At 43.6% G+C, this 27,391-nt stretch overlaps 1 protein-coding gene across 1 annotated transcript; it reads left to right on the top strand.

The window, feature by feature from the left end:
* The first annotated feature begins 272 nt into the window (after positions 1-272).
* LOC106612478 (ubiquitination factor E4A (UFD2 homolog, yeast)) lies at positions 273-25,464 on the top strand. Its single transcript, XM_045703490.2, has 20 exons — positions 273-392; positions 2,140-2,311; positions 2,622-2,792; positions 3,645-3,757; positions 4,070-4,222; positions 5,108-5,267; positions 5,796-5,998; positions 6,215-6,406; positions 14,396-14,729; positions 14,870-14,996; positions 16,898-17,205; positions 18,355-18,487; positions 20,296-20,486; positions 20,765-20,865; positions 21,018-21,131; positions 21,737-21,911; positions 23,154-23,334; positions 23,628-23,775; positions 23,870-24,027; positions 24,262-25,464. Exons 2-20 carry the CDS (start codon positions 2,182-2,184, stop codon positions 24,395-24,397), a joined length of 3,228 nt encoding a protein of 1,075 aa, XP_045559446.1. The 5' UTR covers positions 273-392; positions 2,140-2,181; the 3' UTR covers positions 24,398-25,464.
* The last annotated feature ends 1,927 nt before the right edge of the window (positions 25,465-27,391 follow it).

Here is a 27,391-nt window from a genome sequence, read left to right as displayed (position 1 = left end):
CCCTTTTACTGCGACACAATATACAGATTATTTTGTACGGTGCAATAAATGATAGGAGTACACACACAAAAAAACATTGTTGACCATTTAGGCTTGAACAAATAAAGAACAAACAAATAAATGAGATATCTTATAGAAATATTTTGTATTATTCTTTGTATGATAACTAGTATATAATATATCGATAGTTGTGCACATTTTCCATCATTTTCGTTCTAATTATGAATTGACAAATTATACAGGACGGGACATTTATTGTGAAGAATTAAAACGATCCGTGATCCGGACGTACTTAGTTATTCTTGCCTGCTTCACAGCGGTGCGAGAACCAAAGCAGAGGAAAGAAAGCTTTTCTAGCTAATTGAAATACACGTTATCTGCTGTTGTTTCAGGTATGACACTATTCCGACAATTGAATATCTGCTTTTTTTTGTTTGACATCTGTCAAAAGAGTCAAGTTTTGACCCGTGACTGACAAAGTACAGCGGGCTTGACAACTTACCTGGATCATGTGCAGTCCATCTGCTAGCCTAAAGTTAACTAGCTTGCCAGCTAAATACGACGCCTGCGACTGCTAGCTAGCTAGCTACTTGAGCGGAACCGGTGATTCACTGACAACTAGCTTGCTACATTATCAGCTTGCTTATTGAGTCATTATGCAATCGATTCTAGTTATCGAAAGATAAGTGGCTTGCTAGCTATGTGCCCTTCCTTCAAATAACATCACTTTATTCGTGTGTTGTGATCTCGGTACATCATCACTTGACAGCTCGTTAAGTAGCTAGCCAGTTACTAGCTAGCTAGTTTTAACCAGCTATGTGACTAACTAGCATGTTACAGGTGTCCAGGTTACCACCACTTGACGATGACAGACCCTTTCCTACGCATCATCATAATAATGATGATAATAATGTCCTTACATTATGCAAAATCAAAGTGTAAGATGAAAGACGTCCATCTGTTGGCAGTCTGTCTATGCTGCCTTATTTCAGTCAAACAGTAAACATCAGCATTGATTCAGGACTCTACTGTAACACATGTGCTCTTCTGCCTTATTTCAGTAAAACAGTAAACATCGGCATTCAATCAGGACTCCACTGTGACACGTGCTCTACATCTGAAAAATGTAGGAGCACACAAAGATATTTAGGAGCAGAATTAAAAATATTTGAGGTATTACAGCAGCAATCCGCAGTTGAAACAATAACAAAGAATGGACCCCGCCACAGTTTCCGTCAAAGGTTGAGGGATGGGTCTGGAGAAATATAACCACACTCAAATGTATAGACAGAGCTATGGCTGCAAGGACAGACCAGATATCAACATTATAGTTTTAGCCATGTTTTGAGGCTATACAGAGTTTGTTTACATTTACTCTGTTTACAAACATTGGAAAAACAAGCTATTTTGCCTTCTGATGGGGTTAGACAGTTGAACTAAACTCATGGGGCATTATGTTATACTTTTCAAGAATCAATGGGTTTATATAATACATTTTCTAGATAAAACACAGGGTTTAGGAGCACCAGTAAAAAAAAACCATTTTTAAGATTGAGATATAGCCTATATGATTCCTAGCTGCTTTTGAAGCTCATACCCTAAAGAAGTTCTCCCTTTACCTTTCTTTCGGTGCCACCACGTTTGCATGCTACTGAGGCTGTGGGCAGAGGAACAGCAAAGAATTCAATACAACAATTATTACCTGGGGGATTATAATTTTTTTCTTGGGGCACTGGTGCTACCAAAATTCCAGGTAGCACAGCAAAATATTTGGGATCATATGCCCCCAAAATGGTAGCACTGTAGAGCCCTGTCCATAAGCTAACCAGTCAGTCTGTGGTTCACAAATTAACATTGAGTTTCTGTTATTCCTCTGGCCTAAATGAAAATGCGTACTGTCTGGGTTTAGCCTGGGGGTACCAGTCTGTTTTGAGTTATCATTCCACTCCTTGGCACTCCTTGACACAGAGTAGCATATAAGGAGTGGATCGTTAGCAAACAGGTTCGGGATTTCAGAGTCTGGGTTCCCGTGCATCCCCTGATTGCCCTCACAGACCAACACACTTGAAACAACTTCTATAGATTTGTTTGAACTCACCTAGTCCAGTGTTCCATACCACAGTGTACCTCTCTGTCTAGGCTGGTGCCAGCAGTTGTTGATGGAGTCTATGCTCCAGTGAGATGACTGACCAGGGCAACAACAACCAAAACATCTCCCGCAACCCCTTCGCTGCCCTTTTCAGCTCCCTCGCCGACGCCAAGCAGTTTGCATCGGGCCAGAAACCACCTTCGCACCATGGCGAACCTCCCTGTGAGTTACCCTCCCAAGGAGGAGTTACAGGGCACGCAGGCTTTTGCTCCAGCCCAGCTCTAGCCCACATGACCTGACTAATCGGCTGCATGATTAGCTCAATTGGTGGTGTTTTAGTGCTGGTTTGGAATAAAGGCCTGCAAACCACGTGGCCACTCCAGCTCTAATGGTTCACTGTGCTACTTATATAGGCTATAGCCTGTCAGTATAACTTAAACATCACTGATATGATGCAGCACGCTCACTGGCTTGACGTTTGACAATGATCTCATACGGTTTCTTATATTTGCTGGCTTATCTCGTATTGCAGCGGAGGACTCGGAGGGAAGTCAGTCCGAGTCGGAGAACTCGGACAGCATCGAGGACAATGACGACTCGGTGGCCGAGATCAGCCGCTCCTTCCTGTCGCGGCAGGAGCTGTGCGAACAGCTCAACATCAACCACATGATCCAGAGGATCTTCCTCATCACCTTGGACAACAGTGAGTGCAGGAAGTTCGATAGGAGCGTATTAGGGCTTTTACACCGTGTTTCTTATTCATTTAGGACACCTTTTTCCATTGGAGTGGCAGCGTGATGCCACTTGTCCCTTCTAGTTTACTGAATCTTGTTGTCATGTAAACAACCCTTAATGTTGCCTGGCTGGGTCTATATGATGTACCGTAGTGGTATGAACTAAAGCAAATCAGTCTGTTTCCCAGGCAACCCTTTGTGTGTCCATACACAAGCTATGGCTTGATTAATTGCCCATCAACATCCCCCTGTTTTAATGACCAGGCCCCCATTCTGACTGCCTTCTTTATTCCCCTCTGTTTTCTGTTGATTGATCTGAAGTGCTGTATTGAGGCATGGTCAATGTGTAATTTACAGCTTTCTTCAACTCCTTCTTCAACTCAAGGGAATTCAGTACAACCATTCTTCCTGGTGGTCTTTTCTTCACGCCGTCACTGTGTGTACTAGATTAGACAGAGAGTGATCGGCTTGGCATCAGCCAACTGGCTGACTCAGAGGCTGTGTCATCAAGGGAGTCTACAGGTCCCAGATTACTGTCCACTGTCTCCTCTTTTCCCGCTCATCATCCCTCACTGACTGGCATGAAAGTGCCCCGATGACGGAGCCACTGTCTGTCCATTTCTAGTGTAAATCGAATCTGTTCGTGCTCTTTGGTGCTGCTGGACCGCTGGCCTCTTTTAGGATTCCATTTCAGGGCCATCCAGTGAACAGTAAATGACTCACCCCAGTTCAATACTCATAAACTAGATGCTGGAATGAGTCATGAATGACCGTGTTTGCTCTAAGTGAAAAGTAAAACATGAACTATTGTTTGACCTCAGGTGACCCCAGTCTGAGAGGAGGCAATGGGATTCCTCCACGCTGTGTGTTCCTGGAGGAAATGGCCACTGAGATGGACGGTCAAGACTGGCTGGACATGGACAACATCGAGCAGGTACAGTAGGATTGAACATTGGTAATGGTGGTGGCGAACTGTTTGCTGGTCAGCTCAGTTGACCTCTATGCCATAAGATCCACATGTACTGTATCCTCTTCTCATACCGATTTCCTCGCTGGCTTGTAGTTTCAAGGGCTATTAAATATACAGTGCATCGTCTACTCTAAGAAGATGGAATAGTGAAAAATTCATAGCGAACAAAGTTCATAGAGTGGAGCAGAGATCAGTAAGTGAGTACGTGAAGTTCATAGCACAGAATGTTGGCTAAGTTTTCTTTTCTTTTTTATATATATATCTTTTTTATATCAGGCACTCTTCAACAGACTACTGATGCTGGAGCCAGGAAACCACCTCATCTACATGACCTCGTGTAATGCTGTGAATCTCTCTGCCGACCGAGACGCTGGGGACAAGTCCGCCATACCGTTCCTCTACGCATGCTACCAGAGAGCCAAGGAAGAGGTGGGGTCACATACACAGCACTCCCTCTCGTTCCTAATTTCTTTCTCCACGAATTCCCAGCCATAATTCAGTCAGGAAAAGTGTGCTGTATAGGACAATTTTAAAAGGTAAACAAGGACTATACAAAACATTAGGAGCACCTGCTCTTTCCATGACTTGCCAGGTGAATCCAGGTGAAAGCTATGATCCCTTATTGATGTCACTTGTTAAATCCACTTCAATCGGTGTAGATGAAGGGGAGGAGACAGGTTAAAGATGGATATTTAAGCCTTGAGACAATTAGGACACGGATTGTGTATGTGTGTCATTCAGAGGGTGAATGGGTAAGACACAAGATTGAAGTGCCTTCAAACGGGGTATGGTAGTAGGTGCCAGGCACACCGCGGTTGTGTGTGTCAAGAACTGCAACGCTGCTGGGTTTTTCATGCTCAACAGTTTCCCATGTGTATCAAGAATGGTCCGTCACCCAAAGGACATCAAACCAACTTGACACAACTGTGGGAAGCATTGGAGTCAACATGGGCCAGCATCCCTATGGAAGGCTTTCGACACCTTGTAGAGTCCATGCCCTGACGAATTAAGGCTGTTCTGAGGGCAAAAGGGGGGAGGTGCAACTCAATATGAGAAAAGTGTTCCTAATGTTTTGTACACTGTGTCTAAACCATGCTGCATGGGACAATGTAAAGCGAAGCAGTGTGAAAAGATTAATAGTCTTGCTGAACAAAAATGAATGACCTGTCTAAGGTTAAATCTGCTGTTTTATTTCTAGATCATTTCAGTCTGCATATAGGCTAAATATAGCATGTTTAGCTTGTGCTCCGTTGCTGACAATGATGTGACAAGTTCTTAACCTCCCTGCTCCCTCCTGACATTACACACCCCCAGGTCACCAAAGTACCAGAGAAGCTGCTGTCGTACGCGGTGCGCTGTAAGAACCTGACGGTGTCCAACACACGCACGGTCCTGCTCACCCCAGAGATCTACATCAGACAGAACGTGTACGAGCAGCTACTGGATTTGCTGCTAGAGGGAGTCGGCGGAGCCCGTGAGTCCATTAAATTATTAAAGCCCCCCCGACTGTCTGAGGATCCCGGTTCTGTTCCATCTCAGTAGCCAAAGAAAGTGGTGTTTGCTGCTCAGGTATCAACTGTTGAGGCCTCCCAAGACAGGATGTGCTGTAACTTAGTCTAGTCTGCACCCGCTGATGAAAGAACTGGTTTAGACTGGTTTGAACTTGTCTATCTGTATTTATTAGGGCATAATATCCTCACTTTGCTGTGTTGTTGTATAAAGTCCTGATGATGTTGCGTGTGGTTTGTGTCCAGAAAAGGGGGGGAAAAAGATGCCTGTACAATACAGAAAATATACTTTACCGAACTGTTTAGCCTATATATACAGGTGATTTGTTTCTGCTCTATATACCTAAGCCCTTTTTTTGAGCCAGGAAAAACCCTGTACACGTCTGGTTCTGTAAAGTACAGCATCTTTTCTGCATTATACAGGGCTATTATACCGGGTTTTTACTTATCTATACCTAAGCCCCTTTTTGTGTGCTTTCTGTTGAGCGTTGCAGAGCTGGAGGAGGTGGTGGAGTTCGTGGAGGAGGTGATCGCTGGCCTGTTAGCTGACCAGGAGGTGCGCACCTTCAGCGAGGTGATCGTGCCCGTGCTCGATATCTTCCAAGGCCGTGTGAAAGACTTTGATCTCTGCCAGCTGCTGCTCTTCTCCTACCTGGACCTGCTCCTCTACTTCAGCCGCCAAAAAGATATCGCTACGGTCAGGGGCCGTAATGCATCGTCATTCCTCTGGATTGTTTTGTACAACCATGATTATTACTTGATTATATTCTATACTATTCTAATGTATTCTATTCATAACAAGATTATTATTATTTTTTTTTACAACAGCTGCTTTCATATGTCTGAGATGGACAACCTTGATCTCAAAAGTAGTTTACTCTTTGTTAATGTACTTCAAATTGTCTTCCTCCAGGTATTGGTGGAGCACATCCAACCCAAAGATCCCAACAATGGGCTTCAGTATCAGAAAACCCTCCTTGGCACTGTGTTGAGTATCTCTTGCCTGCTGAAGACCCCGGGGGTGGTGGAGGGTCACGGCTTCTTCCTCAACCCCTCACGCTCCAGTCCACAGGAAATTAAGGTGCAGGAGTCCAACATACACCAGGTAAGGGCACTAGAGTCTTTGGTCAAAAGTAGTGCACTATATATAGGGAATAGAGTGTTATTTGGGACGGACCCCTAACCTTATCGTCTTCTGTGTCTCCAGAACCCCACTTAGGCCTACGTCTAGCTTACTGCCAATGGTCAGACACTAGCTTAGTCTAAGCTACACAATGTGTAGAATGGCAGGAAATTTGCTTTAAAACTGCAAAAACAATTATTCACCTCATAGCAAAATGTGTAGAACCTTTGAAATTGCAACATTTTCTCTCTACCCCATGGCAAAATTTGTAGAATTTCATGTAATTAGTTTTAAAACGGCAACATTTTCTCTACACTGCATGCCAAAATGTAAAGAATTGCTGAAAATGTTACTTTAACAATGCATAATAATTATGCAATTATCCACTGCCAAGAAGGCAGGCACTAAAATGTTTTGTTCCACCCCAAAAGGCTAGAGGAACTTCTGCCTGATGAGTTTCCCTGAGGTTTTCCTGAACTTTCCAATACCTTTACCATATTTAAAGCTGCAGTATGTAACTTTTTGGCGTATCCAACAAAATTCACATAGAAATGTAAGTTATAGATCTGTCATTCGCGTTGAAAGCAAGTCTAAGAAGCAGTAGATCTGTTCTATGTGCGCTATTTCTATGCTTCCTGTCTTAAATTTCATTTTTGCGTCTTTTGGTTTTGTTCACCAGCTGAAAATACAATATTTTGGGTTATGGTAAATATATTCCACAGCAGTTTAGATGGTACAATGATTCGCTACACTATACTTGCTTGTTTTGTCACACAAACTGAAATGAGGCGAACTGGTGGAGGGATTTCTGCATGGTGCATCTTTAAGTCGTTTGAAACATATTCAAGTTATTAACCTTATGAACATAGCCATAAAGTCTGAGCACCCCTGTTCTAAATACCACTTCAATAGGTTTCAGACAATAACAGGGTATCATAGCAGTCAGGGGTATTTTTCTAATCTGAATTAAACAAGAAATGTCGTGCTGAAATGATCCACTGACAACATAACATGGGGCTTTGTCCAGAGAGTTCACCACAAGATCTTATAAACACACCAGTAGAACAACAAGTGTAGGTTACAGTGTTGTTAAGTGATCACCTCCCGTGCCAGAGTATGTGAGTGGAGCTGGAGCGGAGTGTGCCTAATTTCACTGGAGTGCGGCACGACATTCCCAAAGGCTGGAGCATCGGCCTTCTTACCCACTCCAATTTCGTTCCAGTAGAGAGAGCTTCAGTAGCGCTCACTTCACGAGCTCGGTGCATGCCCGACCCAGCATGCATTTGTAGTCTATTGGGTGCTGCTATAGCCCCTTGCTTTAGCTACTGTCATGGAGTTTGCTAAATATTTTCATAAAGGAACTGATAAAACACACAGGTGCAAAATCAAGGTGACTTACAAAGATGAAGAGCAAGAGAGGGAGTGCGGTGATGTAGTGTCCACAACTAAAGAATCGTGATGGTGTACTTACCACGTGCACATGCTAAAATAAAGGAACGAGGTGGGTAGGTAACTAAGTGTGTCATTGTAGCAAAGTATTTATAAAGTAAAAATCTTATCTCTGAAGTTCTCTTCATTTTTGTTCTATTATCTATACAATAGGCCATAATTGATTTTGGTCCAATAGGCCTAGCATATTCCTACTTTCAAGGAGCTTTCCGTTTTTGATTGGGTTATTTATGCTTAAAAACCTTTAGGCCTACCTATTAAGGCTGTCGCGGACAAATAACAATCTTGATTGACCGAAAGTTGTTTGTTCTTTCGACCAATCAATTGAGCACACCCTATGTGTTTTAATAAAATCAAGTATGTGCATTGAGCTTGTCTGATCAAATCAAATCAAATTTATTTATATAGCCCTTCGTATATCAGCTGATATCTCAAAGTGCTGTACAGAAACCCAGCCTAAAACCCCAAACAGCAAGCAAAGCATGTGAAAGAAGCACGGTGGCTAGGAAAAACTCCCTAGGAAAAACTCCCTAGAAAGGCCAAAAACCTAGGAAGAAACCTAGAGAGGAACCAGGCTATGAGGGGTGGCCAGTCCTCTTCTGGCTGTGCAGGGTGGATATTATAACAGAACATGGTCAAGATGTTAAAATGTTCATAAATGACCAGCATGGTCAAGTAATAATAATCATAGTAGTTGTCGAGGGTGCAACAAGCACGTCCGGTGAACAGGTCAGGGTTCCATAGCCTGCAGGCAGAACAGTTGAAACTGGAGCAGCAGCACGGCCAGGTGGACTGGGGACAGCAAGGAGTCATCATACCAGGTAGTCCTGAGGCATGGTCCTAGGGCTCAGGTCCTCCGAGAGAAAGACAGAAAGAGAGAATTAGAGAGAGCATATTTAAATTCACACAGGACACCGGATAAGACAAGAGAAATACTCCAGATGTAACAGACTGACCCTAGCCCCCCGACACATAAACTACTGCAGCATAAATACTGGAGGCTGAGACAGGAGGGATCAGAAGACACTGTGGCCCCATCCGATGATACCCCCGGACAGGGCCAAAAAGGCAGGATATAACCCCACCCACTTTGCCAAAGCACAGCCCCCACACCACTAGAGGGATGTCTCCAACCACCAACTTACCGTCCTAAGACAAGGCCGAGTATAGCCCACAACGATCTCCGCCATGGCACAACCCAAGGGGGGGCGCCAACCCAGACAGGAAGACCACGTCAGTGACTCAACCCACTCAAGTGACGCCTCCCTCCCATGGACGGCATGGAAGAACACCAGTAAGCCAGTGACTCAGCCCCTGTAAAAGGGTTAGAGGCAGAGAATCCCAGTGGAAAGAGGGGAACCAGCAAGGCAGAGACAGCAAGGGCGGTTCGTTGCTCCAGCCTTTCCGTTCACCTTCACACTCCTGGGCCAGACTATACTTAATCATAGGACCTACTGAAAAGATAAGTCTTCAGTAAAGACTTAAAGGTTGAGACTGAGTCTGCGTCTCTCACATTGGTAGGCAGACCATTCCATAAAAATTGAGCTCTATAGGAGAAAGCCCTACCTCCAGCCGTTTGCTTAGAAATTCTAGGGACAATTAGGAGGCATGCGTCTTGTGACCGTAGCGTACGTGTAGGTATGTACGGCAGGACCAAATCGGAAAGATAGGTAGGAGCAAGCCCATGTAATGCTTTGTAGGTTAGCAGTAAAACCTTGAAATCAGCCCTTGCCTTAACAGGAAGCCAGTGTAGGGAGGCTAGCACTGGAGTAATATGATCAAATTCTTTGGTTCTAGTCAGGATTCTAGCAACCGTATTTAGCACTAACTGAAGTTTGTTTAGTGCTTTATCCGGGTGGCCGGAAAGTAGAGCATTGCAGTGGTCCAGCCTAGAAGTAACAAAAGCATGGATTAATTTTTCTGCGTCATTTTTGGACAAAGTTAGTGATTTTTGCAATGTTACGTAGATGGAAAAAAGCTGTCCTTGAAACAGTCTTGATATGTTCTTCAAAAGCGAGATCAGGGTCCAGAGTAACGCCGAGGTCCTTCACAGTTTTATTTGAGACGACTGTACAACCATCCAGATTAATTGTCAGATTCAACAGAAGATCTCTTTGTTTCTTGGGACCTAGAACAAGCATCTCTGTTTTGTCCGAGTTTAAAAGTAGAAAGTTTGCAGCCATCCACTTCTTTATGTCTGAAACACAGGCTTCTAGCGAGGGCAATTTTGGGGCTTCACCATGTTTCATTGAAATGTACAGCTGTGTGTCGTCCGCATAGCAGTGAAATTTAACATTATGTTTTCGAATGACATCCCCAAGAGGTAAAATATATAGTGAAAACAATAGTGGTCCTAAAACGGAACCTTGAGGAACACCGAAATTTACAATTGATTTGTCAGAGGACAAACCATTCACAGAGACAAACTGATATCTTTCCGACAGATAAGATCTAAACCAGGCCAGAACTTGTCCATGTAGACCAATTTGGGTTTCCAATCTCTCCAAAAGAATGTGGTGATCGATGGTATCAAAAGCGGCACTAAGATCTAGGAGCACGAGGACAGATGCAGAGCCTCGGTCTGACGTCATTAAAAGGTCATTTACCACCTTCACAAGTGCAGTCTCAGTGCTATGATGGGGTCTAAAACCAGACTGAAGGGTTTCGTATACATTGTTTGTCTTCAGGAAGGCAGTGAGTTGCTGTGCAACAGCTTTTTGTAAAATTTTTGAGAGGAATGGAAGATTCGTAATAGGCCGATAGTTTTTTATAATTTCTCGATCAAGATTCGGCTTTTTCAAGAGAGGCTTTATTACTGCCACTTTTAGTGAGCATGGTACACATCCGGTGGATAGAGAGCCGTTTATTATGTTCAACATAGGAGGGCCAAGCACAGGAAGCAGCTCTTTCAGTAGTTTAGTTGGAATAGGGTCCAGTATGCAGCTTGAAGGTTTGGAGGCCATGACTATTTTCATCATTGTGTCAAGAGATATAGTACTAAAACACTTTAGTATCTCCCTGATGCTTTAAGCTTACAGTTTGATGCCTCGAGGGTGCCAGAGATCTAGATAACCAGAATGAAAAAAAACTTCACCTGACCCAACTATTCTCCTTCCGCTCCTGCTGGCTTTGCCGGTAATAGGCTACACAAGGAGTCGGCAACCTTTCTCATGTGGAATGCCAATTTATCTTACAATTTGTACCGATTTGCTTGCCAGGTATGGTTTTCATATGCAAATTTTCATTAAACAGTTTAATTTAATTTATAACGTCTTGATATCTCAAATTCATTGTCATGTGGTCAATCAAAATTCTATCTCAATCTAAATGAAAATTATGCAAACCTAAAAAATTACTTCTATAACCATTGCCAACTATGTAAAAATAACCTACATAAAGCCAACAAATAAAACATTGCAGCCTGCAGGTAGAAAATATCCAGATTAAATATAAATATCCAATGAATCACATTGGCTACACATGGCCTGTCTGCAACGAACTTGAACGTTGGGTCCGGCACAAAGACTGTGTTAGCGAACTTGCAACATTGTATAAAATATTCTGGGCCCTCAGTTTTCAGTGCCAGTGAGATCAGGACAGACACAGCTGTAGGCTATTTGCGCAAGGGATAAGAAGCCGTGCTTGACTTGGGCAGGAGCTCACTGGAGCTGAGTACCGGCACCTCAAACCCTGTTAGTCTTACAGAATATTAGCTTCAAAGTATTGTGGAGCTCCTGCACATCAATTTAAACAGTACCAGCCCAAAACCCAAAATGAGTACCGGAACCTATTTCAGTCCAAGTCGAGCACTGATAAGAAGCCTATTTTATGATGTTTCCACTGGGCCAGAGCATAACATTTTTCCCTTTCATTCTAAGTGGTCATCGAAAGGGAGAGAGCTGGAAAGATTTTTCAAATACAGTACATTGAGGAACTATTTACATCAATGGATGTAAAAACAGACTTCGTTTGCTTGCTGTTTGAGGTGAAGAAAACATGACTTTGAGAAGCTCAACAGGTCATTAGTGGTGGTGCATTAAGCCAATCAGAAATACTATCAGATCCCCAAATGGGCACATTTATATGCTTACATTTGCGCGCAGGCCAGGTAGCCTCATAAATGGAATTAAATAAACCAAAACTTGTTTCTCACAAGTGTAGCATAGGTTGTGCACTCTGCAAACAATGTGTCCACTCAGACAATGAGAACAGGAAGACTGGAACAATATTGAATGCATTAAAAGAAATGACTGTAACCGAAGTAACAAACATTGTAGATTAGGAATTAACGGTAAATGTACAACTGGTGATATATGTAATGGGGACTTCATAGACACTAACAATCAAACGCAAACAATTCACACAATGAAGTTATGAAACAATACTGTGCACAAATTGGCGGGATTGAGCGCATTCTGGAGAGAGAAGTGCATCTGGGCACATGGTCAATCCAACGTCTAGTGATATGGCCTCAGAAGAAGTCAGGGCAACAATGGCCTCAGCACAAGTCAGTGGATTCATACTTCTTGCGCTTTGCGGAGCAGTGCAGAGCTGTTGTCTGGAAGTGAGTTTGTGTTTATACAGGACGTACCGCCCCCACCTACTGTCAACCAATCATGTCAATGCGGTGCTATACAGAGCCCTCCGCATTGTTACAACATTTGGGAGGCGCATGTCGATGTACAGAGCTCGATTTGGCTTCCTCATACCTCTGGAGGCTCCGCAATTGCGTCACACCCTCCATATGGAACATCCGACCACATTTTAGAATCAAGCATAAATTGGCTTTTAGCCTAGGCCTCCGCAATGGATTAGATCACTGAGATGGGTGCAAATATACAGTACCAGTTTAAAGTTTGGACACACCTACTCATTCAAGGGTTTCTTTATTTTTACTATTTTCTACATTGTAGAATAATAGTGAAGACATCAAAACTATGAAATAACACACATAGAATCATGTAGTAACCAAAAAAGTGTTAAACAAATCAAAATATATTTGAGATTCTTCAAAGTAGCCACCCTTTGCCTTGACAGCTTTACACACTATTAGCATTCTCTCAACCAGCTAAATGAGGAATGCTTTTCCAACAGTCTTGAACGAGTTCCCACATATGCCGAGCACTTGTCGGCTGCTTTTCCTTCACTCCGAAGTCCAACTCATCCCAAACCATCTCAATTGGGTTGAGGTCAGGTGATTGTGACGGCCAGGTCATCTGATGCAGCACTCCATCACTCTCCTTCTTGATCAAGTAGCCCTTACACAGCCTGGAAGTGTGTTTTGGGTCATTGTCCTGTTGAAAAACAAATGATAGTCCCACTAAGCGCAAACCAGATGGGATGGTGTGTTGCTGCAGAATGCTGTGGTAGTCATGCTGGTTAAGTGTGCCTTGAATTATAAATAAATCACAGACATTGTCACCGGGAAAGCACCCCCACACCATCACACCACCACCTCCATGCTTCACGGGGGGAACCACACATGCAGAGATCATCAGTTCACTTACTCTGCGTCTCACAAAGACATGGCGGTTGGATCCAAAAATCTCAAATTTGGACTCATCGGACCAAAGGACAGATTTCCAAAGGTCTAATGTCCATTGCTCGTGTTTCTTGAAGGCCTGATTCACGCAGTCTCCTCTGAACAGTTGATGTTGAGATGTGTCTGTTACTTGAACTCTGTGAAGCATTTATTTGGGCTGCAATTTCTGAGGCTGTTAACTCTAATGAACTTTTATACTGCAGCAGAGGTAACTGGGTCTTCTTTTCCTGTGGCATGAGACAGTTTCATTATAGCGCTTGATGGTTTTTGCGACTGCACAATTTTCCGGACTGACTGAGCTTCATGTCTTAAAGTAGTGATCAACTGTCATTTCTCTTTGCTTATTTGAGCTGTTCTTGCCATAATATGGACTTGGTCTTTTACCAAATAGGGCTATCTTCTGTATACCCCCCATACCTTGTCACAACACAACTGATTGGCTCAAACACATTCAGAAGGAAAGAAATTCCACAAATTAACTTTTAACAAGACACACCTAGAAAATAGTCAAAATAAAGAGAAACCCTTGAATAAGTAAGTGTGTCCAAACTTTTGACTGGCACTGTGTGTGTATAGAAGGCATTTTTTTGTTTAATATGTATTTAATTCTAAGTCTGTCACAGCCTATATATGCAATTTATAGACTTATGGCATAATACAACAAAATGTTTTTTAAATGCTGAGTGCTTTATGTCCCTATCAGCGTTTGTGTCGCACTCGCAATTGCTTCACAATGTATATCTTTGTAGGCTATAGCCTTGAAATAATATAGGGATTTTAATAAATATAGCAAATTTGGATCAGCAGTTTTTTTTTTTTTTTTTTTTCTGTAAGCGCAGAGCCATTTTTAGCGGAGCGGTTGGGAAAGACTTGGAGTGCCGGTGAGTGATGAGTGGGATTTCAGACCGCTCAACTCCGCTCACATACACTGCTCCCATCTACTTATTGACATATCCTATCCTGTCCTCCTTTCGTCCCAGTTCATGGGCCAGTTCCATGACAAGCTGCACAAGCTCCTGAAGAACCTGCTGCAGCAGTCGGGTGAGACGCGCCACCTGTTGCTCTCCTGGCTGGGCGGCTGCCTGCAGGCCAACGCCGGGCGCACCAAGATCTGGGCCAACCAGATGCCCGAGATCTTCTTCCAGATGTACGCCTCAGACGCCTTCTTCCTCAATCTGGGCGCTGCGCTGCTCAAGCTGTGCCAGCCCTTCTGCCGGCCGCGCTCGCCCAAGCTGCTCACCTTCAACCCCACCTACTGCGCCCTCAAGGAGCTCAGCGAGGAGGAGCGGCGCAATCGCAACGTGCATGCCAGAGGTTTGTCTGCATGTTTGTATGTGCGCTCTTGTATATGCGTGCATGTGGGTATGGATCATTGGATGTCCTTTTTACATAGCTGATTCTCTATTTTATGTTAGTAAATATGAACCTATCCTCATTTTCTCATTGATCATTAGGTCTGGACAAAGAGACGTGTCTTGTCCCCCTTCCCCCCCAGCAGTCGGTGGAGTACGCCCAGTCGTACAGCCTCCTCACTGAGAACCTCATCCTCACCCAGATGACCCTTCACCTGGGCTTCCACAGGTAACTAACTGGCAACGTTACGGAACATTTAGATATAATTAAAATGATAGGATAGATATGAGTGTCTTTCAAGTAGAATAGGGAATCATGTCCGGTCTATTCAATGCATTTCTATCTGCAAATATGGGAACATATCTCCTCACTGAATATGCCCCTGACCTAGCAATGCTGTATCCATATGATGAACATTAGTATATTACTTGGTTTTGGGTTTGTGCATGAAGAAAGTTCTACTTACCATGTTAGTACACAATACTTTTGGTGCTGTTTTTCTGACCTAGATTAACCTGGTCCCACCTAGTCAACAGCCAGTGGAATCGCGTGGCGCGAAATACAAATACCAAAACAATGCTATAACTTCAATTTCTCAAACATATGACTATTTTACACCATTTTAAAGACAAGACTCTCGTTAATCTAACCACATTGTCCGATTTCAAAAAGACTTTACAGCGAAAGCAAAACATTAGATTATGTCAGGAGAGTACCCTGCCAAAAATACACAGCCATTTTCAAAGCAAGCATATATGTCACAAAAAACAAAACCACAGCTAAATGCAGCACTAACCTTTGATGATCTTCATCAGATGACACTCCTAGGACATTATGTTATACAATACATGCATGTTTTGTTCAATCAAGTTCATATTTATATCAAAAACCAGCTTTTTACATTAGCATGTGATGTTCAGAACTAGCATACCCACAGCAAACTTCCGGTGAATTTACTAAATTACTCATGATAAACGTTCACAAAATACATAACAATTATTTTAAGAATTATAGATAGAGAACTCCTTTATGCAATCGCGGTGTCAGATTTTAAAATAGCTTTTCGGCGAAAGCACATTTTGCAATATTCTGAGTACATAGCCCGGCCATCACGGCTAGGTATTTTGACACCCACCAAGTTTGGGGCTCACCAAACTCAGAATTACTGTTCTTCGTCAGAATGCACTCCCAGGACTTCTACTTCAACAACAAATGTTGTTTTGGTCCCAAATAATCCATAGTTATATTCAAATAGCTCCGTTTTGTTCGTGCGTTCAGGTCACTATCCGAAGGGTGACGTGCGAGCGCATTTCGTGACAAAAAAATTCAAAATATTCCATTACCGTACTTCGAAGCATGTCAAACGCTGTTTAAAATCAATTTTTATGCTTTTTTTTCTCATAAAATAGCGATAATATTCCAACCGGGCGACGTTGTATTCATTCAAAGGCTGAAAGAAAAAAATGGAGAATTCTCATGAACGCGCATCTCCAGTGTCACTGTCCCCAGGCTGACCACTCACAAATTCTCCTGCTGTTCTTCGCCCAGAGACAGCAGACACCCCATTCCACTTTCTGGCGCCTTCTGAGAGCCAGTGGAAGCCTTAGAAAATGTCACGTTACAGCAGAGATGCTTTTTTTCGATAGAGATGCAACAGAAGGACAACAAATTGTCAGACAGGGCACTTCCTGTATGGAATCTTCTCAGGTTTTGGCCTGCCATATGAGTTCTGTTATACTCACAGACACCATTCAAACAGTTTTAGAAACTTTAGAGTGTTTTCTATCCAAATCTACTAATATATGCATATTCTCATTTCTGGGCAAGAGTAGTAACCTGTTTAAATCGGGTACGTTTTTTTATCTGGCCGTGTAAATACTGCCCCCTAGCCCCAACAGGTTTTAAGCCTGTTCCTTGACACACAAAAAACTTCTCAGTGGAGGTTCTCCATTGAGCATGGGTTTAAGTCCAGGAGTAGGCTCGATCTGTGCCCGGGGATATGTTACCTGTTATCGTTCATAACAGCTGAGCCATATGTACTGTATCTAACGTTGTGAACTGGACCTTTCAATTGTTCACTGTGACATATGGTTAAGAAAGTTGGATTGTGTCTTCTTGCTTCTCCCTAGACTCCACGAGCAGATGGTGAAGATGAACCAGTCGCTCCACCGGCTGCAGGGTACGTGGCGGGAGGCCCAGCTCACGGGCGGCCCGGCGGCCGAGCAGCTTCGCGAGCAATTTGAGCGCCTCATGACGGTCTACCTGTCGACCAAGGCAGCAGCCACCCAGCCGGGCATGCTGCAGTGCTGCCTCAACCTGCAGGCGTCCAGCGCCACACTCCTGGTTCAACTGGGCCTCAGCAACCAGGGGCCCGAGCACGCCCAGCTCTCCTTCCCCCTGCCACCGCTACATAACAGCCTGCTCTGTCACATGCCAGGTAGCTACCCCTCCCTCCCGCTTTGTCATTTAGACTTTTTTTCTTCTTTTGTTTTGCAACTTAGTCAGAGTATTTAACTAAGGTAGGAAAGACAACCAAGTATCAGTCATTGCAGGTAAAGCTTTCCGTCAACCTTGCTTGTTTACTTACTTACTTAGACCAATCGCCCCATGAGTAGCAAAGGCCATCAACAACTCAACTTTTGGCGGTCGTTTCAATGTTGCGCCATCAAGCTTGACATCACGTTTTCGGTCATTTGACAGGTTCTCTTATGCTGACTTGCAGTCAGTGCGTACAGTAGAGGTGCTAAATCAGAGGTCTTCAACCAGGTGTGCCGTAAATGGCTTCCTAATCTTGATAATTGTTTTGAACACTCACTTGTAAACATGACCTGTGGAGTGGGAGCACCAGTGCCGCTCAGATAATACATTGAATGGCACATGGTTTTATCTGTATCGTGGTTTCAAATCCAGTTCGCTCACGCTGTTGTTACATTTGTATCATTTTACTTTGCCTGTGAGAACCATTAGGCTTAGCTGTACCACAGCCTCTGCCATAGAAACAAACGGAACATGGCTCTGTGGCTGTGGTTGCACCTTTACAATGCAGAAACCCGCTCGTCTCTAGCTCAAACCTTTCACAACTTAAGACCTATTTTAAGAGCTTTTTTTTTATTTTTCTGCACAGATTGCGGGACCCTCTTAAAGGGGTACACACAAATGAGTCATGAGTAAGGTACTATACTAATTAATAGGGACATTTTAGGTGTGCCACAGAATTGTTTTATCCCATCAAGATGTGACACGGTTCATAAAAGGTTGGGAACCACTGTGCTAAATAACAGCAAAAATAAATAATAATTTGCTCAATGACAGGGCTATAGAAGAGTTGTGAGAGAATAACACAAGTAGAGAGCAGAGGAGGCTGGCGGGAGTAGCTATAGGAGGACGGGCTCATTGTTATTGCTGGAATTGAATTAATGGAAACACCAAACACATCAAACACACGGAAACAACGTTTTTGACTCCATTCTAGCCATTAAAAAGAGCCCATCCTCATGTAGCCCCTCCCACCAGCCTCCTCTGGGAGAGAGTTTATTAAGACTACTAAGAGGGGTTGGTTATCAAAAGGATTCTTGTGCATCTGCAGAGTTCTTTGCGGAGAACTTGGGAGATTTCTTTGTCTTCCTCCGCCGCTTTGCCGACGAGGTCCTGGAGTCTTCTGCCGAGAGCTTGGAGCAGGTCCTCAACTTCATCACTGTGTTCATGGGAAACGTGGAGAGGTAGGGGAAAGAGGGGGAGGCATTGAGTTCACCCGTGCGCACACACAGTACCAGGCCAAATGTTTGTGCATAATATTCTTGTATCCTGGTACATACACTACTGTTCAAAATGTTGGGGTAATTTATACATTTCCTTGTTTTTTTTCCAAGAAAAGCTCATTTTTGATCCATTAAAATAACATCAAATTGATCAGAAATACAGTGTAGACATTGTTAATGTTGTAAATGATTATTGTAGCTTGAAACGGCAGATTTTTAATGGAATATCTACATAGGCGTACAGAGGCCCATTATCAGCAACCATCACTCCTGTGTTCCAATGGCACGTTGTGTTAGCTAATCCAAGTTTATCATTTTAAAAGGCTAACTGATCATGAGAAACCCTTTTGCAATTATGTTAGCCCAGCTGAAAACTGTTATCCTGATTAAAGAAGCAATAAAACTGTCCTTCTTTAGACTAGTTGCGTGTCTGGAGCATCAGCATTTGTGGGTTCGATTACAGGCTCAAAATGGCCAGAAACAAAGAACTTTCTTCTGAAACTCCTCAGTCTATTCTTGTTCTGAGAAATGAAGGCTATTCCATGCAAGAAATTGCTAAGAAACTGAAGAACTCATACAACGCTGTGTACTACCCCTTTCACAGAACAGCGCAAACTGGCTCTAACCAGAATAGAAAGAGTGGGAGGCCCCGGTGCACAACTGAGCAAGAGGACAAGTACATTAGAGTGTCTAGTTTGAGAAACAGACGCCTCACAAGTCCTCAACTGGCAGCTTCATTAAATAGTACCCGCAAAACACCAGTCTAAACGTCAACAGTGAAGAGGCGACTCCAGGATGCTGGCCTTCTAGGCAGAGTTGCAAAGAAAAAGCCATATCTCAGACTGGCCAATAAAAAGAAAAGGTTAAGATGGGCAAAAGAACAGACACTGGACAGAGGACGATTGGAAAAAAGGGTTATGGACAGACGAATCTAAGTTTGAGGTGTACGAATTACAAAGAAGAACATTTGAGACACAAAAGAAATGAAAAGATGCTAGAGCAGTGCTTGACGCCATCTGTCAAGCATGGAGGAGGCTATTTGATGGTCTGGGGGTGCTTTGGTGGTGGTAAAGTGGGGATTTGTACAGGGTAAAAGGGATCTTGAAGAAGGAAGGCTATCACTACATTTTGCAACGCCATACCCTGTGGACGGCGCTTAATTGGAGCCAATTTCCACCTACAACAGGACAATGACCCAAAGCACGGCTCCAAACTATGCATTAACTATTTAGGGAAGAAGCAGTCAGCTGGTATTCTGTCTATAATGGAGTTTGGCCAGCACAGTAACATCTCAACCCTATTGAGCTGTTGTGGGAGCAGCTTGACCGTATGGTACGTAAGAAGTGCCCATCAAGCCAATCCAATTTGTGGGAGGTGCTTCAGGAAGCATGGGGTGAAATCTCTTCAGATTTACCTCAACAAAATGACAACTACAATGCCAAAGGTCTGCAAGGCTGTAATTGCTGCAAATGGAGGATTCTTTGACGAAAGCAAAGTTTGAAGGACAATATTATTTCAATTAAAAATCATTATTTATAACCTTGTCAAAGTCTTGACTATATTTCCTATTAATTTTGCAAGGACATTTCTAAGTGACCCAAAACATTTGAACGGTAGTGTACAATACCCTGAGGTCTGTTTATCTCAATTGTGGATCGCCATTGGCTGTTACAACACTCTTCTGGATGTGATATTCCTAAGGGGTTTATGCATCTACCATTCGGACTCATCTATGTTCCTATTGTGTTACTCTTTACCCATGTACCCAGGATGAAGAACCCTCATTTGCGGGCGAAGCTGGCAGAGGTGCTGGAGGCGGTGATGCCCCACATGGAACCGGCATCGGCTGGCACAGCCCAGCCAATCATGTTCCAGCGTCAAAGGGTCTTTTGCTCCTACCACCATGCACCTCACCTGGCTGAGGCACTCATTGCTGTGTTTGTGGACATTGAGTTCACTGGTGGGTTAAGTGTGTGTGTGTGTGTGTGTGTGTGTGTGTGTGTGTGTGTGTGTGTGTGTGTGTGTGTGTGTGTGTGTGTGTGTGTGTGTGTGTGTGTGTGTGTGTGTGTGTGTGTGTGTGTGTGTGTGTGTGTGTGTGTGTGTGTGTGTGTGTGTGCTTGCGCACATGCGTTTGTGTGTGTCTTGCGCACATGCGTTTGTGTGTGTTACAATCTAAACCTTTGTAATGAAGCTCAAGTGCATGCATGTGACTTGTATGTTATTGACTTTTCTCCTCAGGTGACCCTCACCAGTTTGAACAGAAGTTCAACTACAGGAGACCTATGTATCCCATCCTCAAGTACATGTGGGGGAAGGAGAGCTACAGAGAGAGCATTAAGGCAAGCTTGTTTCCCTTTTTTTCCTCAGTTATTTAGATGGTACCACATTTAGAGTAGTCCTTATTGAAGACCGCAGAAAACACACGGCTATTGCTTTTCAGTTCTGCACCATAATGCCCTGAAATTCTTATGCGGAATGTCGTTTACTTCAGAGTCTTGCTGTTTATGCATCCGAGAACCTCGAGGCCATGAATCCTCCACTCTTCCTGCGGTATCTGAATCTCCTGATGAACGACGCCATCTTCCTACTCGACGAAGCTATACAGGTGAGAAACTGTCAGCGTTTCGCTCTCGTTTTATGAAAAGGACATTCCTAGCGTTGACTTATGTTGACTTATGTCCATCTCAGCAGTGGCTGATGACACTTTAAATCGGCGGACGGGCTCATTGTAATGCCTGGAATGGAATAAACGAATGGTATTAAGCACATGGTTGCTATTCGTTTTATACCATTCCATTACGATGAATCGTCCTCACCTCACCAGCCTCTACTGATCTATCTTTTTATTCATTTTTGGGGACATAAAAGACTGTAAAAACATGCGCAAATCAGCTCCAATTGGTTTTCATTTTGGAAATCTGTTCCAAAGTATTCCCACGCATAATAGAGAGTTACCGTGTGTGATCGTGTACAAATGTAAGCAAGGTTTGAAATGATTATGTTTAAATAAAATATGTCTGTTTGGGCTTCTTGCAGTCAATTTGCAGTCTACAAATGATTTATTATGTTCCGGCCGCCTGACCATCCGCTCAAGAAGAAATTGGCCCTCGGCTGAGTTGTGTTTTCCCTTGTTTATCCGAAGATCCTACGTTTTAAACTATGTCAGATTTTCTCACTACTTCTGTCTGATCTGGTCCTTGTCTGTGGTAGTACCTGAGCAAGATTAAGCTTCTGCAGCTGGAGAAGGACCATGGCGAGTGGGAGGGCCTGGCTCCCGATGCCCTCAGGGAGAAGGAGTCCAGTTTGCAGATGTTGGGACAGCTGGCACGTTTCCATAACATCATGTCCAACGAGACCATCGGCACACTGGCTTTCCTCACATCGGGTTAGTTGGAGAGGGAGGATGAATGGATAACAATGAGTGGATAATGTCTTGGACATAGGTCTCTACCTAGAGTTACACAAACTATGGGTGTTTTAGTTTTTTATACATCATTGTCCAATTCATTGAGCAAAATTAAGAGTCTGCCCTGTTAAAGGTAAATGGCAATACTTTATATTTGATGACACTGTTGTACACTGAGGATACAAAACATTAGGAACACCGTTCTCATATTGAGTTACACCCCCTTTTGCCCTCCGAACAGCCTCAATTTGTCAGGGCATGGACTCTACAAGATGTCTAACGCGTTCCACAGGGATGCTGGCCCATGTTGACTCCAATTCTTCCCACAGTTGTGTCAAGTTGGTTTGATGTCCTTTGGGTGACGGACCATTCTTGATACACATGGGAAACTGTTGAGTGTGAAAAACCCAGCAGCGTTGCAGTTCATTTATTTATTTTTTTGCCCCTTTTTTCTCCCCAATTTTGTGGTATCCAATTGGTAGTAGTTAGTCTTGTCTCATCACTGCAACTCCCGTACGGCCATGCGTTCTCCGAAACACAACCCAACCAAGCTGCACTGCTTCTTGACACAACGCCCATCCACCCCGGAAGCCAGCCGCACCAATGTGTCGGAGGAAACACCGTACACCTGGCAACCTGATCAGCGTGCACTGCGCCCGGCCCGCCACAGGCGTCGCTAGTGCATGATGAGACAAGGATATCCCTGCCGGCCAAACCATCCCTAACCCGGATGACGCTGGGCCAATTGTGCTCCGCCCCATGGGCCTCCCGGTCGCGGCCGGCTGCGACAGAGCCTGGACTCGAACCCAGACTCTCTGGTGGCACAGCTAGCACTGCGATGCAGTGCCTTAGACCACTGCGCCACCCGGGAGGCTCAGCGTTGCAGTTCTTCACACTCAAATTGGTGCACCTGGCACTTACTACCATACCCCGTTCAAAGGCACTTAAATATTTTGTCTTTCCCATTCACCCTCTGAATGGCACACATACACAATCCATGTCTCAATTGTCTCAAGGCTTAAAAATACTTATTTAACCTGTCTCCTCCCCTTCTTCTTCACTGATTGAAGTGGATTTAACAAGTGACATCAATAAGGCATCATAGCTTTCACCTGGATTCACCTGGTCGGTCTGTCATAGAAAGAGCAGGTGTTTTGTACACTCTGTATATATGAATATATTGAAACTCCTACTCGCTTCTCCCTCTCCATGATATCCCAGAGATCAAGGGTATTTTTGTGCACCCTTTCATGGCCGAGAGGATCATCTCCATGCTCAACCACTTCCTGCAGCACCTGGTTGGCCCCAAGATGGGCGCCCTGAAGGTGAAAGACTTCAGCGAGTTTGACTTCAAGCCTCAACAACTGGTCTCCGATATCTGCACCATCTACCTTAACCTGGGGTACGTTTCATAAAGGCAGTATTTCAAGGCTAATACAAGGCTCAGAAGTTTTTGGGGTTGAAATTCGCATGCTTTTTCCATCTGTACTTCAGTCGATCAAATATTCTGAGCGTTTGCCTGGCCTGGCGTGCCAGGTGGGTGGTGTTTGCATGTTTTGGATGGTTCAATTGTGCCAGGCAAGCATGGCTAAATTAGTTTAACCTTTTTTAAGTACAATTTGAATCCATGTGTGGCATATAAGGTGGCTATTTGGTTTCTAGTGACTCTAACAATGTCTGTTTTGTCTTCGACAGTGAAGAAGGGAATTTCTGTGCCACTGTCCCAAAAGACGGGCGCTCCTACTCTCCCACGCTCTTCTCTCAGACTGTCCGAGTCCTGAAGAAGATTAACAAGCCTGGAGAAATTATTGTTGGTTTCGGTCTCCTTGCTGACAAAATAAAGGTTAGATCTGTATAAAATCACCTTACACTGTACCACTATGCCGTCTCCATACCATAACCCTAAATGAATAACTACTGCCTGTCTCCTGTCTTAGTCTCATGCAGACCGACAGCTGCAGGATGAGGAAACGTACGCGGACGCCCCAGACGACTTCCTGGACCCCATTATGTCCACACTGATGCTCGACCCTGTGCTGCTCCCCTCCTCCAATGTCACGGTTGATCGCTCAACCATAGCACGGCATTTACTCAGGTGAGGGATCCCTTAGGAGTAGTATGTCTACGTGCTGCTGGTTTATTCCAGGGACTGCATGCATCAAGCATCTCAGAATAGGAGTGCTGATCTAGGATCAGGTCCCCCCTGTCCATGTAGTCTTATTCATTGTGATCTAAAAGCCACTCAGTCTTACTCTGAGTGGCTTGAAACATACAGCCCGAGATCAAGTTTTTTGTACGATATTGAGTATCAATTTTCATTTCCCTACAGTGATCAGACAGACCCGTTCAACCGCAGCCCCCTCACCATGGACCAGATCCGGCCCAACGAGGAGCTGAAGCAACAGATCTTACAGTGGCTGGCCCAGCATAAGCAGGAGCGGCTGCAGATGGGCCCTAGTGGCTAGCCCTGGGATCTTCTCAAACAAACTATGACTGTACCATACCTTCCCTCACCTCCTTACCGACAGTAGTATGCTCCACTTTGACTCATCCATGTGTGCTTGCCTTCAAGCTTCGGACTTCAAACCACGTGAGACACTGGTATCTCCCTCTCAAGCAGAGCACATCACTCAAATACCCTCACTGGTCAATGGAAGATCCCAAGTCTCAAAAACTGTCAAGAGAGCAGGTAGTGGTGCAATTGAAAACCGAGTTGCACTGTTACATTCATGTGCCCTATGGTGGTTTTAGAATTCTGCCCCCTGCTTCAGAGAATATGCTGTTTACCATTAGTGGTTGCAGTCTGGTCAGAACCACTGGTCTAACTGGACAACAATCGTTTAGCAATTCCTAAATGATCATCAGCTCTGCCAAATGTTTTATATTTTAAAAGTAAGCAAAGTATACTGAACTTGGACTTCAGAACAAGAAAATGTCATATGTCTTATTAATTTCCCCTTGTCTCTATAGTAACCATAAGGTTTATATGCACGATCCATCTATGAACAAGATTATCTAACGTTATTTAGCATTTACAATTGAAATCATTTCTTATGCAAGCATGTAATAAAATGTGGGCAAACCAATCTTAATTTAAGGAATCGGTGCCTAAAACCACCAGCCTTGCTTTAATTTCATCGACCAGACAATTTTCAAGTTATTATTTTGTCTTTGTTGCATTTATGGTATGAAATGCGCTGTCAATGGATATGCCTTATATCCTAAACAAGAGATGGTACAGACAATGTAGGAGTTGGGGTGTCACTTGCTTTGGTTATTTCCAAAGCAGTTTGTAACTTGTGCGAGTTGCTCTTGTTTTGAATTTGAGACTTAATTCAAAGTAAAGTGTGATTTGCTGAAGAAATTAGTAGAACGTGTGAAAGAATACCCATTTGGTAGCATGCATTTGTATGTGGTATATCTACTAACTTGATGATTACCAGAGTGAAATTATAATGCAATATTTTAACTGTCAATGTATTTTGAATGTACAGTATGACTAATAAATAAAAAGCTTTGATGTGTTACAGTATCAGTCTTTTGCATTACTTCTTCCAGTAGCCTAATAATACCTAGGTGTCTGGTTAGACTGTAAACTCTCCTTCCAGACTCACATCAATCATCTCCAATCCAAAGTGAAATCTCGAATTGGCTTCCTATTTCGCAACAAAGCATCCTTCACTCATGCTGCCAAACATACCCTCGTAAAACTGACCATCCTACCAATCCTCGACTTCGGCGATGTCATTTACAAAATAGCTTCCAATACCCTACTCAACAAGCTGGATGCAGTCTATCACAGTGCCATCCGTTTTGTCACCAAAGCCCCATATACTACCCACCACTGCGACCTGTACGCTCTCGTTGGCTGGCCTTCGCTTCATAATCGTCGCCAAACACATTGGCTCCAGGTCATCTACAAGACTCTGCTAGGTAAAGTCCCCCCTTATCTCCGCTCACTGGTCACCATAGCAGCACCCACCTGTAGCACGCGCTCCAGCAGGTATATCTCTCTGGTCATCCCTAAAGCCAACTCCTCCTTTGGTCGTCTCTCCTTCCAGTTCTCTGCTGCCAATGACTGGAACGAACTACAAAAATCTCTGAAACTGGAAACACTTATCTCCCTCACTAGCTTTAAGCACCAGCTGTCAGAGCAGCTCACAGATCACTGCACCTGTACATAGCCCATCTATAATTTAGCCCAAACTACTACCTCTTCCCCTACTGTATTTATTTATTTTATTTATTTTGCTCCTTTGCACCATATTATTTATATTTTATCTTTGAACTTTCTTCAAACTACAAATCTACCATTCCAGTGTTTTTCTTGCTATACTTTATTTACTTTGCCACCATGGCATTTTTTTGCCTTTACCTCCCTTATCTCACATCATTTGCTCACATTGTATATAGTCTTCTTTTTTTTTCTTCTACTGCATCATTGATTGTATGTTGTTTTACTCCATGTGTAACTCTGTGTTTTTGTATGTTGTCGAACTGCTTTGCTTTATCTTGGCCAGGTCGCAATTGTAAATGAGAACTTGTTCTCAACTTGCCTACCTGGTTAAATAAAGGTGAAATAAAAATAAAAATAAATAAAAATAACAGGCAATAACTCATGTATTTCCAATACTCATTCATTAAGTACTAAAGTTAACATAACATACTGATAATTGTATGGTGTATTAGGAAATGAACAAAGTTTTACCAAAAAACACTATCCAATTACGCTGAACAGAAATATAAACACAACATGCAAAGTGTTGGTCCCATGTTCAATGAGCACAAATATATTTACATCCCTGTTAGTGAGCATTTCTCCTTTGAATGTTTAATTCTCTACCATATGCTGCCTCCAACGTAGTTTTAGAGAATTTGGCAGTATGTCCAACAGGCCTCACAGCCGCAGACCATGTGTAACCACGCCAGCCCAGGACCTCCACATCCGGCTTCTTCACCTGGGGAATGGTCTGAGACCAGCTATCCGGACAGCTGATGAAACTGTGGGTTTGCACAACCGAAGAATTTCTGCACAAACTGTCAAACCGTCTCAGGGAAGCTCATCTGCGTGCTTGTCGAGTGGGCGAGCGGTTTGCTGATGTCAACATTGTGAACAGAGTATCCCATGGTGGCGGTGATGTAATGGTATGGGATGGCGTGAACTACGGACAATGAACACAATTGCATTTTATCAATAACAGTTTGAATGCACAGAGATACCGTGAGGAGATTCTGAGGCTCATCGTTGCGCCATTCATTCGCCTCCATCACGTTTCAGCACGATAGTGCACGGCCCCATGTCATAAGGATCTGTACACAATTCCTGGAAGCTGAAAATGCCCCAGTTCTTCCATGACCTGCTTACTCACCAGACATGTCACCCATTGAGCATGTTTGGGATAATCTGAATCGATGTGTACGACAGCGTGTACCAGTTCCCGCCAATATCTATCAACATC

The sequence above is a fragment of the Salmo salar genome, chromosome 20 (assembly GCF_965601325.2).
Source record: "Salmo salar chromosome 20, fSalSal1, whole genome shotgun sequence".
Lineage (NCBI taxonomy): Eukaryota > Metazoa > Chordata > Actinopteri > Salmoniformes > Salmonidae > Salmo > Salmo salar.
This window is presented reverse-complemented; position numbering and strand designations above follow the sequence as displayed.